This window comes from Lichenostomus cassidix, chromosome 21 (assembly GCF_008360975.1).
Source record: "Lichenostomus cassidix isolate B80296 chromosome 21, HeHo_3.0, whole genome shotgun sequence".
NCBI classification, from domain to species: Eukaryota; Metazoa; Chordata; class Aves; order Passeriformes; family Meliphagidae; genus Lichenostomus; species Lichenostomus cassidix.
This window is the reverse complement of record NC_139501.1, coordinates 3,344,132-3,359,591: the sequence shown is the minus strand read 5'-3', so window position 1 is coordinate 3,359,591 and position 15,460 is coordinate 3,344,132. Positions and strand designations below refer to the sequence as shown.

Genomic DNA, 15,460 nt, shown 5'->3' with positions numbered 1-15,460 from the left:
GAATATTTGCTCTGATGGTGAGGTTTAATTTAAGTGATGGTGGTTGTGGCCCCCAAACAGGGAGGGGATGTCCCACCCGGGATGTGCTGTCACTGGGACAGGAGCCAGGCTGCTGTCACCCAAAAGTTCCGGGGTACAGATTGGAGTGACGAAGGGAGACAGTTGTGCATCCCCCTGGCAGTTCAGTGGGGAAGGGAAGCAGAGGATCCTCAGCCTGCCAGACTAGTTAATTTTGGGGACACCGACAGTTTTGGGGACATAGACATCCCTGTCACTGTCCTCATCCCCCCTTGGCTCCTCTGCTCCCCGGCTGTACCGGGAGGGGGATGTTTCCCAAAGAAATATGCCCCCGGGAGGGATTATCTGGGATCTACCCCCTGCCTAATGTGCCTGTATTTATTTATTTATTTATTCATTCATTCATTTACTGGCTGATTGATTCCAGTCGGCTCACATCCTTTTTGCTGGGGTATCTCTACTGCAATTATTCCTTTCTCTGTCCTGTCCGGGGAACCTGGCGGGACATCCCGCCTGTGCTCGCTGTTGCTGTCGGCAATTAGCCGGCAGTGGTGATTAGCCAGAAGGGATGATTAATTAGCCAGGACAGTCGCGGGCGCGGGACACTGCCCGCGGAAAGGCGCCGGATAAGGGGGGGTTCTCTGAGGATGGGGAGAGGAGGGGGAACACGTCCCTCGGCTGATTAACCGCGTCATTAACCCGCTCATTACCAGCTCATTTGCATACTAATGAGGCTCACGCGGCGCCTTCCCGCGCGCGTCCCGCCGCCGAGCGCCCCCTGCCGGGCCGGCGCGGGGACTACAACTCCCGGCGTGCCCCGGGGCAGCCCCTCCGGCCAGGCCCCGCCCCTTCCGGCGGGCTCCGGCGGAGCGGAGCGGGGCGGGCGGAGCGCGGCCGGTTCGAATCCCGGCGGCGCCGCGCCCGCCATGAACTTCTCGGAGCTGTTCAAGCTCTCGGGGCTCATGGGGCGCTTCTCACCCGACGGGAAGTGCCTGGTGAGTGCCGGCCGCGGGCAGCGGGGCCGTGCGGCCCGGGAGGGGGCGGTTGGCGGGGCTCCGGAGCGGCCGCGGCGCGGGGCTCACCGGGCCGGGCCGGGCTGAGGGCGGACAGGGAGCGGGCAGCGATGGAACCCCGGAGCCGGCGGGGCTGAGCTCTGAGCTGCTGCCGAGAGGCTTTGAGGCTTTAATGGTCAATACCGGAGACCTGATTTAGGTTAAATTAACCTTAATCAGTTAAATGAATTAGTACTTTAAGTAGTACCTGAAGGGAGCCTACAGGAGAGGTGGAGAGGGGCTTTTTACAACGGTTTGGGGAGCAGCACAAGGGGGAACAGCTTCAAACTGCCAGAGGGCAGGGTTAGATGTGGTATTGGGAAGGAATCCTTCCTTGTGAGGGTGCGGAGGCTCTGGCACAGGGTGCCCAGAGAAGCTGTGCTGTCCCTGGATCCCTGGAAGTGTCCAAGGCCAGGTTGGACAGGGTTTGGAGCAACCTGGGACAGTGGAAGATGTCCCTGCCATTGCTGGGGGTGAGAATAGGTGGTCTTTAAAGTCCCTTCCAACCCAAACCATTCTGAGATTCTGTGAAATAAAATAGTAGTTATGAGACAAAAAGTCGTTTTTTTAAAACTAGTATTATTTAGCCAGCAGTGAAGGAATCAATGAGGGTTCTAGTTATTACTTATAACCCGCTTCCTCCCTGGTTTAGCTGTTTTCTCTGTAGTTTGCAGTGGAGCTCAGTGCATAGAATTACAGAATTCCAGACTGGTTTGGAGTGGAAGGAACCTTAAAGCTGATCTAGTCCAAAGCCCCTGCCGTGGGCAGAGACACCTTCCACCATCTGAAGTTGCTCCAAGTCCTGTCCAGCCTGGCCTCGGACATTTCCAGGGATCCAGGGGCAGCCACAGCTTCTCTGGAGCAACCTGTGCCAGTGGCTCACCACCCTCACAGGGAGGATATTTTTCTTTAAAACACAATATTCACCCTCTCTGAACTAAATCTGGGATCGCAGCAAGCTGGGCCAGCAGCCCAGCAGGTACATCTGTGGTGCTCCATCCAGAATCCTGCCCCACCTGAGCCCTGTCCCTGTCCCCCTCAGGCCTCGTGTGTGCAGCACCGTTTGGTGGTTCGGGATGCGAGCTCCCTGCAGCTCCGCCAGCTCTACACCTGCCTGGATCAGATCCAGTACATTGAGTGGTCCTCGGACTCCCTGTTCATCCTGTGTGCCATGTACAAGAGAGGCGTTGTCCAGGTGAGGATGAAAGCAGGACAGGGTGTGTTTCCTGCTGGGATTCGGGTGGGATGTGAGAGCTTAATGGCCAGCACTAGTCTGAGGCTTTGCTGAAGTACCTGATATTGATATCACAGTTTGAGGACAACCCAGCATGCCAGGGTTTTTAAAACCATGATGAACATCTTAGTTTGAGAAAGAATATTTAGGATAAAAATATCTAGCAAAACAGATCAAAAGTGGAGATTATCTTTCCAGCTTTTTACTGCAGTAGGAAATCAATACATGCAAGCTAGTTAAATGGACTAAACCTGTTTAAATGATAGATATTCAGAATATTTGTCACAGCAAAAAACAGCCCCACACCATTTACCATTCCCATTATCACCCAGAGCTGTGGCACTCACTTTTGCAGCGGGATCCAGCGCCAGTCCTTCATGGCTGCAGGTGGTTGGGTGTTCCTGAGCTCCTTAGGGTGAGATGCAGGAGCCTTTTCCCAGCTGTAGGGAGTCCTCCTGAGCAGAGGTTTGGATGAGCTGTTGCTTCCTGCACTGTCTGCTTGCTCCCTGCCCCAGGTCTGGTCCCTGGAGCAGCCGGACTGGCACTGTAAGATCGACGAGGGCTCTGCGGGATTGGTGGCCTCATGCTGGAGTCCAGACGGTCGTCACATCCTCAACACCACCGAGTTCCATGTGAGTGTGGAGGCAGGATTGCTCCCCACGGTGTCAGATGTTGCTGTCTGCCCTTTGCCTCCTAAAATAACCCGAAGCCCTTAAAGCTGCAGCGGTGGTGGAGAATGCTGATGCAGCTCTGTGTTCCTGTGTGTAACTCAGGTTAGGTTGTTAATGACATTATTCCTAATGTTGTTCCATTAACATTTTTTCCTCTTGCTTCTGGTGATAAGTTAGAAAATGGACACTTAAATTTGAAGGTAAAATTATGTGTTTGAGAATATATCCTGGTGTTTTTGATTTTGATATTTTGTTGGCATTCATCAAAGCAGTTTTAGAAATCCAGTATGTTGGCTGTATGGTGAGAAAAGCTCAGGATTTCTGGTTAAAAAAACCCAAACCATTAACCATTAACCCAAACCATTTCAGAGTGATTTTAAATGAAAACACAGAGGCCTAGGTTTATTGACCTGTGAGATGAGATTTAGATCCAGATCCTGGAAATACTTTCCCAGTTGTTTGATTTGACACACAGGAGACAGACTGCTGATGGAAACACTTGCAAAATTAAAATTAAAACATCTCTAAGTGGTTATTAGGACTTATATTGGGGAATGCACACTAGTGTAGAATCCAGATTGGTTTGTGGATGCTGGGTTTGTTGGAAGGCCTGTGGATTATGACTGTTCCACCTTTGGATTAGAGCTGATGATTCCTGTTATTCAGTACAATAATGAAGGGTCAGAAAATGGCCAAGAGCTGCATGGGAGACATTTCCTCTTTATGTTTACTCTTTCCAAACCTGTGGGCGGGTTTTAGGTGACAGGATCTTTTGCCGTAACACTGGCTAGCACAGAATTCACATGCTGCAATGCAAGATTCCTCCTTTTTTGGGCAAATTCCAGTGTCAGTGGGATATGGATGAGGACTCTGCCATGTGTGTTTGCAGACCTACTCCCCCCACCCTTTTAGATTGAAGTGATGAGTTTAGTCCTTGCTTTTTCCAGGTGTGAATTCCCCTGATTGCAGCAATAAAAATTAAAAACAAGCTCAGAACTGAAGCCTGGAGGCAGTGCAGCCATCCCTACTGGTCAGGCAGCAGTAGAGGAGTCAGAACTGCAGGCTGGGGCTGTGTGAGGCTCCCAGTGAGGATCTCGTGGCACGTGTGTGAGGGGGTGGACCAGCGAGGATTTATTGCCTCCCAACAGAACTCTGTTTGACCTTAGAGGATTTCATTAAGCCTTTGCCAAGTTGGCATCTGTGTTGGGATAAGTTTCCTTTCCAGCTGTAAACAGGTTGCTAAATTAGCTGTTGTCAGACAGCTGCTGGGGCTGGGCCGTAGTTAGAGCTGTGTTTACTCCCTCCCTGCTAAATCCACAGTCTGGAGGGATGGACGTGGGCAGTGTTCTGGGGATATTTAATATCCGAGTGTTATCAAATCCAGTGATTGCCTGGAGGGTTTGGGGGTTCCCTGTCAGCCAGCTCAGCTGAGATTTTGTTGCTTGATGCTTTCAAACAACACCAAGTAATCACTCTTTGTAGTTCTTCAGGTCAATGTGTGAACTCCATTGAAAGCTCGCAAGGAACTTTCTTATTCCCTGAGTTTTTTAAAGGTTGTGCTAATGCCTTTCTAGCAACCTGTACTTACCAGTGCCTCAGAAAAATCATTACAGAATCCCAGAGCAGTTGGGGTTGGGAGGGCCCTCTGGAAATCATCCAGCCCAAACCCCTGCCAAGGCAGGGTCACCTGGAGCAGGTGACACAGGAACACATGCAGGTGGGTTTGGAATGTCTCCACAGAGGGAAACTCCACACCCTCCCTGGGAAGCTGCTCCAGTGCTCTGCCACCCTCCATGGAAAGAAGTTCTTCATGTTGAAGTGAAACTTGGGTTTTGGCTTACAGCCACTACTCTTTGTCCTGTCACTGGCACCACTGGAAGGAGTCTGGCACCATCCTCTGGCACTTGTAGTTCATCAGCTAATTTGCAGTCAGGGTCTCTTTGTGGTCAGTGTTCCTTTTCTGCTAAAATCCACTCTGAGAGGCAGTTCCACATTTCAACCAGAATTTACAGGTAGAGGTTAACCAAGAACTGTAGGTGAAAGGTCTGGAGGAAAGTAAATGGATCCTCTTCACATCCCTGGAGGTGTTCAAGGCCAGGTTGGACAGGGCTTGGAGCAATCTGGTCTAGTGGAAGGTGTCCCTGCCCATGACATGGGGAGGGACAAGATGAGATTTAAGGTCCCTTCCAACTCAAACCATCCTGGCATTCTGTGATTCTTGGCTTCCTTGTGACCCTCATGTTTTGGGATAAATAGTGTGAAGATGTTCTGGAGTGTTTCTCTGAAGAGCTGTGCTTATAAACCACATACTTTGCACTTTGTCTCATTCCATGTCAGGTCCTTAAGCATTAAGGAGCTTCTTTGGAACTCCAGCAGTAGGGAAAAGTGTGTTTTTCTGTGTGTATCCCAGCTAATCCTTGGTAACTGTGTGTGGCTGCATTGGCTGAAAAATGCTTCCTGGCGAGGAATGTGCTCCGAATAATCTTCTGAAATCCGGTGCTGACAGACACTGCTATGTAAGGGGGCTGAGTGACCCAGTCAAGTCTGGGACAAGAGTTGACAGTCATTTGAGCTGTAGGTTGTTTAAAAGTGTGTTTTTGTCTGCTGAAAATCACCAGTCCTACACCTGCCTGGAGCTGTCAACATCGGGCTGTGGTCCTGGGCCTGGTGCTGGAGACTGTTTATCACGTTACCATCTAAATACTTTTTATTTCTCAGCTGTTTTTTAGGCTATTTTAAAAATGCTTCTGCTTTTGGTTTGTTTTTCCACTGCAAAACAACAGCTGAAAACTTCTCAGACACCATTATCGTGAGGATTTGAGTTTGACAACTCCACTCAGTCGAGTCATCCACATTGAAGAGAAAGTATCCCCTAAAAGAGGCAATGAAGAAGGGTTTGCTGCAGAATTAACTGACCATGGGCTGTTCTCCTGCTAGAAAAGCAATTCTCCATGAATTCCCTGAGAAAAGCAATGAGCAGCAGTGGAAATTTCCTGTCATTTTTGAAGTGTTTGGTTTCTTTTCTCACGCTCGTTGGTTGATGTTTCTGTTGCTCCTGATCCTGTCTGTGGGCTGTGACATAATCTTTCTAATCTTCTTCATCTCATTTGTGTTGGCAACTTAAATGAGATTGTGGCTAATGTTCCAGGTGGGAATATGAAGGTTTTCCCTTTCTGTCACAACTGAATTGTAAACACACTGTTAACGCAGGTGAAGGGGGTGTGAAATCCATGCATTAAGCACATAATGTGAATTTCTCAGTTGTAGGAATGTCTGAGTGGGCACAAATGGAATATTAGAGTGTGATGGCACCAAAATCTCCAGTGCTGCTGAGCCTGTGCTCAGCAGAGAAGAACAGGGGAACCATAATTGTCTTCTCTGAGAAGTTACAAAGCTTGAGCCTTTTGGAGAAGCTTCTGTCTTGACAGTGAATGGAGGTTTAGATTGGATAGTAAGAAAAATTTATTCACAGAAAGGGTTGTCAAGCATTGGAATAGGCCCCTCAGGAAAAGGATGGAGTCAACATCCCTGGAGGGATTTAAAAGACATTTAGATGTGGCACTTGGGGACATGGTCTAATAATGGCCTTGGCACTGCTGAAGAAATAGTTGGACTCAATGGTCTTTGAGGGCTTTTCCATCCTAAATGACTCTGTGGCTCCATGATGGAGCAGAGATGGATGCAGAAAGATTCCAAACCAAAGGTGGCCTTGCCTTTTCCCTGGCAGAGTCTCAGGTGACAGTGGGAGCGCAGCACAGGATGTGCTGTGTCCCACCTCCAGCGATTTCCCTCTTCCTGTACTTTTGAGCTCAACATGAGCATCAAGGTTTTGCATCCTGAGGCTTGGAGCAGCCAGTGTGGTCCAGGATGGAAGCATGTTTGATGCCCAGCAGGCCCGGGAAGCTGCTCGTGAGGCCAAGTAGCAGCACTTGAATGCCTTTGTCAGGAAAAATGATGATCCAGCCCTCAGCATTCGAAGCCTGCAGCTGCTAAGCTTGTATTAAGTGGCTGGAGAATGTGTGCTGTGTGTTTTGCTTGGGGGAGGCAGGGCAGCCAGTGCATTTAGGGCTGCAATTAATAGTCCCCAGCAGCATTTCAGTGCTGCAGTTGCTGCAGAAGAATGTGTGGAGGCATCGTGTTGGTATTTTTAAAGTAAATCTTGCCTGAGGAGCAGACTGACAGTGCTGGGTTTGGGTGGCCGGAAGTGAGCAGGCCTAGGGATAAGAGTTGATTAATGTTCATCTCGTGGATTCCTCCAGGAGCTGCTAAATTTAAAAGGGCAGATTCTGTCCTTCTGCCCTGCTCAGGTGAGACCTCACCTGCAGAGCTGCCTGCAGCCCTGGGCTCCAGCACAAAGAAGGATGTGGAGCTGCTGGAGTGAGTCCTGAGGAGACACCAGGATGATCAGAGGGATGGAGCAGCTCTGCTGTGAGGAAAGGCTTAGAGAATTGGGATTGTCCAGCCTGGAGAAGAGAAGACTTTGGGTGGCCTAATTGTGGTCTTCCAGTGCCTGAAGGGAACTTACAGGAAAGATGGGGAGACACTATTTCCAAGAGCCTGGAGTGCCAGGGCAAGGGGGAATGGGTTCACACTGACAGATGGCAGGGTGAGGTGAGATACTGGGAAGAAATTCTTCCCTGTGAGGTTTGAACAGGGCTTGGATCAGCTTGGTCTATGGCAAGGTGTCCCTGCCCATGGCAGGGGGTGGAACAAGATGAGCTTTAAGGTCCCTTCCAGCCAAAATAATTCTGTGATTCCATGGAAAAAAAATTCTGTGTTGTTTTTTCAAATCTCAGAAGTTTCTCTGATGTGTAAGGCAGAAGGGACTGTTTGGGACTCCATGGATCTCTGTTGGGGAGGCAGCATTTATTAGGATTCTGAAGCTTGGTTTGAATCCTGTAAATCCCTTGAATTGTGCTTCCCATCAAAACTGATCATGTCAGCAAGGGTAAAACCTCCAAGTTCTGTTGCAACAGAATCTGCAGCATTACCAAGTAGAGCAGATCCATAGGGTGCTCCTTCAGGATCCTCTGTCACCATTGAACAGTGCCAGGTACTTCAGGGGAGGAAAAGGTGTGTTGAGGACAAACCTGCAAAAAAGGTGTAGCTGAATCTTCCTCCCAAGACCACTGGGATGCTGCTGGGCTGCATGGGATGTGGGAGGAGGACGAAATGCAGACACTGCTGGGGTTTTACATAGTGGATCAGAATTAATTTTGCTGTTCAGTAGTTCAGGGAAAGGCATCTTTGTGATGGAGGTGCTTCACTGCAGAAAGTTTTACCTGTAGCTCTTCCTTGGTGCATAAAATGCAGGAAAACACAAGTTAAAAACCTGACTCTGGAAAGATTCCTCACTCCAGCTCCAAAAGCAAAGGTTCACGTGCCATCCTGGTGAAAGCCCATGTGTCTGGGGCTGCCGTTGCTACGGGAGAGGGAGTATTTGTTTTTAATTGGGTAATGTGCAGATGGCAAGGCAGAGCCTGGAGTGCAGCTGTGACCTTGGGGAGCTGTGGGGAGGCTGCGTCTGCAGCTGCCTGCCCTCTCTGCAGCTCTTGTGGAGGCACAGTTCTCCAGAAATCCCCCAAACACCAGTGTAAAGCCTTGCTGTGCATGGCAGGTTTTGGGTGTCTTTGAATTTTTCAGTAATTCTGTAATGGTGCCTTCTTGTGTGTGGCTGAAGAGGGAAGAGCAAAACACAAACCAGCCATCAAAGCTGAGGGTGTCTAAATGTTGAAAAATACAGCTAAATTTTCACACTTTTTAGCCTTTTCCCAAGAGATACAATGTTCTGAAGTGGCTGTAACTTGTCATCCATTCATAAAGGCAGGAAACTCCCCATCCCTCCTCCAAATTCTGTGATAAATCTCCTTTTCTGACTGCAAAGTGACTTTGGGCAATAGATTGGGAAGACACATTTGTGCTAATGTCAGGAAATTTGGTATTGCTGAAGAGCTTTTCTTCATACCAGTGGTGTGAATTTTGTATCTCCCTCTAGAGTACTCAGTGAGCTTTGATGTAAGATTGGGGTTAATAGCCTGCCAACTGCCAGAAATTGGGAGAGAATTCCTCATAGTTGTTTCCCAGGACATTGTGTTAATCAAAATAGCTGCAGAATTAATCACAGAAGGTTCATTGATCCACTTTGTGTTGCTGAATTAGGTTGATGTTTTCCCATTAATTCTTCCTTTTTTTTCTGCAAAAATAACCAAAACTGCTCTCTGTCTCTCTTCCAGCTGCGGATCACGGTGTGGTCCTTGTGCACCAAGTCTGTGTCTTACATCAAGTACCCCAAAGCATGCCAGCAAGGTGAGTGTCACACATCCACCTGAGAATGATCCTTTAACGGGGCAGAAAGGGAAAGTGAATTTAATATGATGACAAACCCCATGTTTGGGAATAGTCTCTGGCCTTGTTCCTTCTGAGCAGCACCTGCAGCCAGCCTGTGGTCTGACTGAAGGATTCCAGCTGATCCATGTGCCTGCTCTTCACATGTGCATCTGTGTTGTATTTGCCTCTGAGGGCTCCTTTAAGCCATTAAATTATGGTGGGTGTGCTCGTGATGAAAAACATTAATCCAAAGTGACTTTTGTCATCTTCTGCACATGGGAAGGTTGGAAAGGGAAGCTTGTGGCAGGGCTGTCAGACCACATGGCTGTGGTGAGTAGTTTCCTGCCCAAGGCTTGTATCCCATAGATGACAAAGGCAATTATGCATTCCATATAAAATCCGAGTGGATGGGGAGCAATGCCTGGGAGTTGGTGGAGACCTGATGGTTGCATAACTGATCCATTTAGCCAGGCTAAATGAAGTGGTTATTTGAAATCTGTTGGGTTTATATAGCAACTGTCAGTGGTTAGATGTGTTTTGAAGCACACTGGAGCTCTGCATCTTGAGAAATTGTACATTCCAAGCTTAAAAACTGCTGACACAATGAATCAGTAACACTGTGCTTTGCCTTGATTAATGTGACCTTCTGTGAAGAGATTGTTTCTCCTCTTTCATTTCTGCTTTAAACTGGGAGTAGCAGCTCCTCACTGAAGATTCATCAGCTATTCTGCCTTGTTGTCTCTCCTGTGTTTAACCCACTTTTAATTAATCTGTCCCTTGGCAGGGGTGGCTTTCACCAAGGACGGGCGTTACATGGCCGTGGCGGAGCGACGCGACTGCAAGGATTTCATCAGCATCTTCGTGTGCAACAACTGGCAGCTCCTCAGGGTAAGCTCTGCCTCTCCAGCCACTGCTGCTGTGGAGGTTATGTGCACATGTTGCACACTACTCCATCAGTAATAGTGACACTGGCAAGTGCTTGGTACTTGGGAGGTATGATCGAAATTGTTCACACATGGGATCAGTATGGAGGGTGTCATTGGCCAGGGGCTGGATCTGAGCAATTAAACATCCCTATGAGAACTTGTCTGTATGTAGTGTCAGCCCTGATTCACCAGAAACAGAGCAAAATTTGGGAAATTACACTAAATGTTTGTAGTGTTCCTGAGCTCTTCCCTAATGAACATTGTTGTGGAAACTGTGGCTGCTCCACCCCTGGAAGTGTCCAAGGCCAGGTTGGATGGGGCTTGGAGCAGCCTGGGATGGTGGAAAGAGTCCTTGCTCATGGGATGAGATGAGCTCTAAGGTCCTTTCCAGCTCAAACTATTCTGGGATTCTCTGATCCTGACTGGGCTTTAAGACAAGGAATTAGGCTTCCGGAATTTTTTGACTGATTCAGTGTAAATGGTTTAATTTTCCTATGTAATGCTGTTCATTTGAAAGTATAGAAACTTTTGTATTTTCTGTAAGAAAAGATCCAGTGAATATAACATGTATTACAAGAGGAAATATTTCTGTTGTTACTCTGGCATACAGAAAGCTCTTTTGTGTTTATGGTTAAAACTGAGCATTCTGTTAGCTTTGATGCAACAGGATTCCTTGACATATTTCAAATGGCTTTGTGTTTTCTCTTTTGGGTGCAGCATTTTGACACTGAAACCCAGGATCTGTGTGGCATTGAGTGGGCTCCCAATGGCTGTGTTTTGGCAGCATGGGACACTTGCCTGGAGGTAGGAGGAAAAGCAGATTATTTTCTTGAAGAGTTCAAGTTGGTCTTTGGCCATCATGTATAAAGCAATGACTAAAATGAGTACATAAAATGTTTCTTTTAAACATAAAAGGATGTGAATCCAGCTTTTGTTAAATAGTACACTTGTGTTGGGGACGGGTGTCCTTGCAAATGGATGTCATTGTTCTGTAAACCTTCAATGACAGCAAATTATTTCTAATTTATCTTGAATAAAAATTGTAAACATTGCAGTAGCTGCTATTGAAATAATGAAAGAATAATGGAAGAACAAGAATGGAAGAATGTAAGAGTCTTTTACAGCTTTACAGTGATTTTACAGTTAATGAAAATACTCATCCAAGAAAAGAGCACTGAAGCTTCTTAACTAGTAGATAACCATTTGTACCTTTGTATTTAACTTGCTGCATGTTATACAGGCAGAGTTAGGAGGGATAATTTACGTGCCTGTGCCTTTTAACAGCTTTGCTGGTTTTTAGAGTGGCTCTGTTTGTGTTTCAGTACAAAGTCCTGCTGTACTCCCTCGACGGGCGGCTGCTCTCCTCCTACCGCGCCTACGAGTGGCCTCTGGGTGTCAAATCCATTGCCTGGAGTCCCAGCAGCCAATTCCTGGCCATTGGCAGCTATGATGAAAAGGTGAGAAATGTTTCCTGCCTCTTTTATCTAAACCATTTGGAGAATTTTATCCTAACAGTCTGTTCTTGCCTGAGCCAGGTGCGTATCCTGAACCACGTGACGTGGAAGAAGATCATGGAGTTTGACCATCCAGCAACCATTACCAGCAAAAAGACTGTAAGTGTGGATCCCAAATCAGTGGAGTCCTTAGCAGAGCTTTGGTGCTGCTGTTTGTGTCTGAAAGATGCTGATAAATCCATTTCATTCTGGAGACTTTGCTTTTTCCCTGCTAGGGCTTGGGATATTGAATGGCAACCTGGGAATGTAAGAAAAATGGGGGAATCCTTTCAAAATTGATGGAATATGTGTCTGTGATCATCTCTTTTGAGCAGTGATAGATTCTCAGATGCTCCTGTCACATGCCAGTGTATTTTGGTGTAGGTGGTGGCTGCATTACAGGTTTGGGTGTGCAAACTGGAAAACTGAACAGGAGAAATTTGTCTCAGCATTATACAATTCCTTACTTCAAACCATGCTGGAACTAGATTGTGTTCAGATTTTCCATCCTGTGTGGACAGGCTCATCCAGCTCACCTAAAGAGCATTTCCTGGAACATCTGTCAGCATTGATTTTTATCCTTTATACCTGTACCTGCAAGGCCTGACAGATTCTGGGCTGTTGGCAGCAGGTGCAGAGCTGCTGTTCCTAAAATCCTGAGCTGATCTCATCCCTCAAGGTAACAAGAACAGTGTAGAGAGACTGCAAAGACCTCCTGGAAATGTTTGTGTGTGTGGATTGTAACTCTGTAACAATCACACGACTCTGGTGATGCCTCTTAACCAGAAGCAGGGCATGAATCATTAAAGCACCTCAGCAAAGCTTCTCACAGCTGAAAAATGCCTTATCTTCCAGTTAGGTGTAAAATATGTCATGGAAAGCAAATGGAAATAGCTCTGTTAATCTCCCCTACACAGACAGGAATTGCAGTTGGTGCGTTTTATCCTGGTGCTTGTGTTTGGGAATATGTTGCAGGCACACTAAAATAGTTTTGCTATTTTCCTTCTGCAGTGCTGCACTTCATTTGTGATGGAATCAGATGAAAGGTTTTTGGTTGCAAAAATGAAATTCATGTTCCCACTGTAATGGGGATGGTTTAATTTACTGTCAGAAATAATGAACGAGGAGCACTCCCTCAGATTCATTCTTTGTAGACTTCAAGGTTTGTGTATTTGTCACAGGAATGTTTTTTTCCTGATCAAGGTTCCAAATGGCTCATGATTCACTGGGAATGCTGCATTCCATATCTGCCTACTGAAGCCCTTTCCTCTGTTGATGAACCAGGGGATGCTGAGATGTAATAAAAGTGCAAATGAGCAAGTGGGATGTGGGTATTTGGTAACAGCCCATGTTCAAACTCTCCGAGGCCCTTCTGTAGAGCTCTCACTTGTTTCTTCGTAGATTGTGTATAAAGAAGTGGAGAAATCCCCAACTGTTGAAACAGAGAGACTTACTTTCCCTCCAACGAGAGCATTGGCTAGTTCTCTCTTCAGCACACAGAGTAAATGTAAGCCAAAGTTTACTCAAACGAGACACTTGAGTTTGCCTTGGGAAGTCTTTCTATAAATAAACATTGTAGGTGAACTCTGCCCCTTGGATGGTAGAACAAATCCTCTGGATGTTCTCAAGGGCAGTAAAAATCAGTCTCAGTGTTTGTGGCACTGTAAATCACCTTTGGTTAATCCTGTTTGAAATATTAGTTAGAAGGTAGTAGAAAAATTAATCTCTCTTCCTTTTCCTGATTTAATCTCAGTCTTGCCTGACTTTCGAGCCTGTCCTTTTCTGTAGGAGGGCAGGAATAGTAGCAGGGTATCTGTGTGAAGATACAATATCTTAAAGCAATTGAAATTTTGATTGGAACATCTTGCAGAAGAGTAAAATATGGTCCTATCACTTCCAAGATAAGGGGTTTTAGCTGGATTTAAATGTATTGTCCATCCAGGCTCACTTAGTAAAGTACTTTTATTTCCCATTCCAGACGACATTGCCCAGGTTCCAGTTTCTTTACAGTACGTCAAACCCGTTGCTGACAGGGCAAATCCCAAAGTGGGAGTTGGGATGTTGGCCTTCAGTGCAGATAACTGTTTCCTGGCAACCAAAAATGGTAAGTTCCGACTGCCCTGCCTTGCAGGGGAAACCATGTGGCATGTGGGGGTTTCCTTAACAGAAATGATCCTTTACACTATAAAAAGAGTCATGGCCCAGTAAAAGCAGCTCTGTTGTGAGATATGTAACTAAAGAGGAAACCCAGCCTGTCTTCTAATGTGTGTCAACTGTCATGAGCTGCCAGAACTGCTGATCAGGGCATGAACTCAGCCTTGGCTCTGATTTAATGCAAATAGTGGAGCTTTATATTTCTTCAAGTTTGTGTGAGCTTACTGTATTGAAAATTAAACAAACAAATTACAGCCTGCGTCTCTTGAAAGGCAGAATTCTGCACAACCTACAGCAGGGGGAATTCTGACTCCCTAAATGGTGAAAGTCATTGAATAAATGTTCCATTTTTCCCTTTGATGGTCCTGAGGGGCTGTTCATGTCTGGTTGCCAAAGCTCTGGGTCAGGTGCAAAACCCATCAGACAGACTAATTTGTTAAAAGCCAGGGAGATGTACTAGATCACTTTTACCTTTTTATAATTCCACAGTAAAACTAAAGTTTCTGCTTGGCAAAATTCTAGTGGTGGTAGTCTAAATATCTGTGTTGCATTTACATTTGTTAACGTCCATTTAAAAAGAAAAACAAGTTTGATCCTTTTATCCTTCAGCTATCACACGATTGCTACTTCCTCTACAGATAACATTCCCAACTTTCTCTACAGATAACATTCCCAACGCCGTGTGGATCTGGGACATGCGGAAGCTGAAGCTGTCGGTGGTGTTGGAGCAACTGTGTACTATCCAGTTTTTCCAGTGGGATCCCTGCCAGCCCCGCCTGGCTGTGTGCACAGGCAGCAGCAGAGTGTACCTGTGGTCCCCAGCTGGCTGTGTGGTGGTGCAGGTGCCTGGGGAAGGTGAGGCCCTGCAGCAACAAAATGTTATTCTATTTATAAACAGAGCCAAGCATTTTTGTGCAAGTAGCTCAGGTGTGTTCTTGGAGCTGCTTAAAAATGAGTGTTTTCACCTTAGGAAAAAGAGGAGTTCATAATAAGACACAGCAAATGTCTCAAGGACAGCATGGGGCCAGCAGGGATTTGCGTGGCTGATTCCAGCTGCCTTTTCCTCCAGCAGGAGGATGAGCTGCCAGCTTTTTGCTGACAATCTGATCTCTTCCTGCAGGTGACTTCCAGATCATGTCGCTCTCCTGGCATTCCAGTGGGGACTCCCTGGTGCTCCTGAGTAAGGACAGCTTCTGTGTGTGTTACTTGGAAAGAGAAGAGGTAAAATAAAAGAACTAAAATGCATTAAAAATGCTCTCAAGTCTGAGGAAGAAAGAGGAAAGGAGTCAAAACCTGTTGCCCAGTCTGAAGTGTTTGTATTTATAAGTTATTTATTTGAAGGAGCTCCAAGCTCAGTGTGTGAAATACTGTGACTGTATTTGAATGAAGTGATGTAGCAAGTGAAATCTAGGCAATGAGTCTCTATTGCAAAAAAGCCCTTGAGTATTGATAGAGTTGAACATCTCTTTTTCAACTCTGAACCCTTACTTAATAAGACTGTAGCTCTATGTGTACATAATGTATAGCTATTATTTAAATTTTCTACTTCCAATAAATATTTTGATAGTTACAAACTATAAACCTG

The 15,460-nt window shown here is 46.5% G+C and overlaps 1 protein-coding gene across 2 annotated transcripts; it reads left to right on the top strand.

Annotated features, from left to right (window-relative positions):
* The first annotated feature begins 846 nt into the window (after positions 1-846).
* WRAP73 (WD repeat containing, antisense to TP73) lies at positions 847-15,456 on the top strand. Of its 2 annotated transcripts, none has more exons than XM_085079764.1 (12): positions 847-1,013; positions 2,113-2,265; positions 2,820-2,936; positions 9,209-9,281; positions 10,087-10,190; positions 10,946-11,032; positions 11,551-11,685; positions 11,764-11,841; positions 13,123-13,228; positions 13,700-13,825; positions 14,539-14,730; positions 14,996-15,456. In XM_085079764.1, the coding sequence occupies exons 1-12, from the start codon at positions 945-947 to the stop codon at positions 15,103-15,105; spliced, it is 1,350 nt and encodes a 449-aa protein (XP_084935890.1). In that variant the 5' UTR covers positions 847-944; the 3' UTR covers positions 15,106-15,456. The 2 variants fall into 2 exon arrangements, with proteins under 2 accessions (XP_084935890.1, XP_084935891.1); XM_085079765.1 differs by lacking the exon at positions 847-1,013 and adding an exon at positions 1,093-1,230.
* The last annotated feature ends 4 nt before the right edge of the window (positions 15,457-15,460 follow it).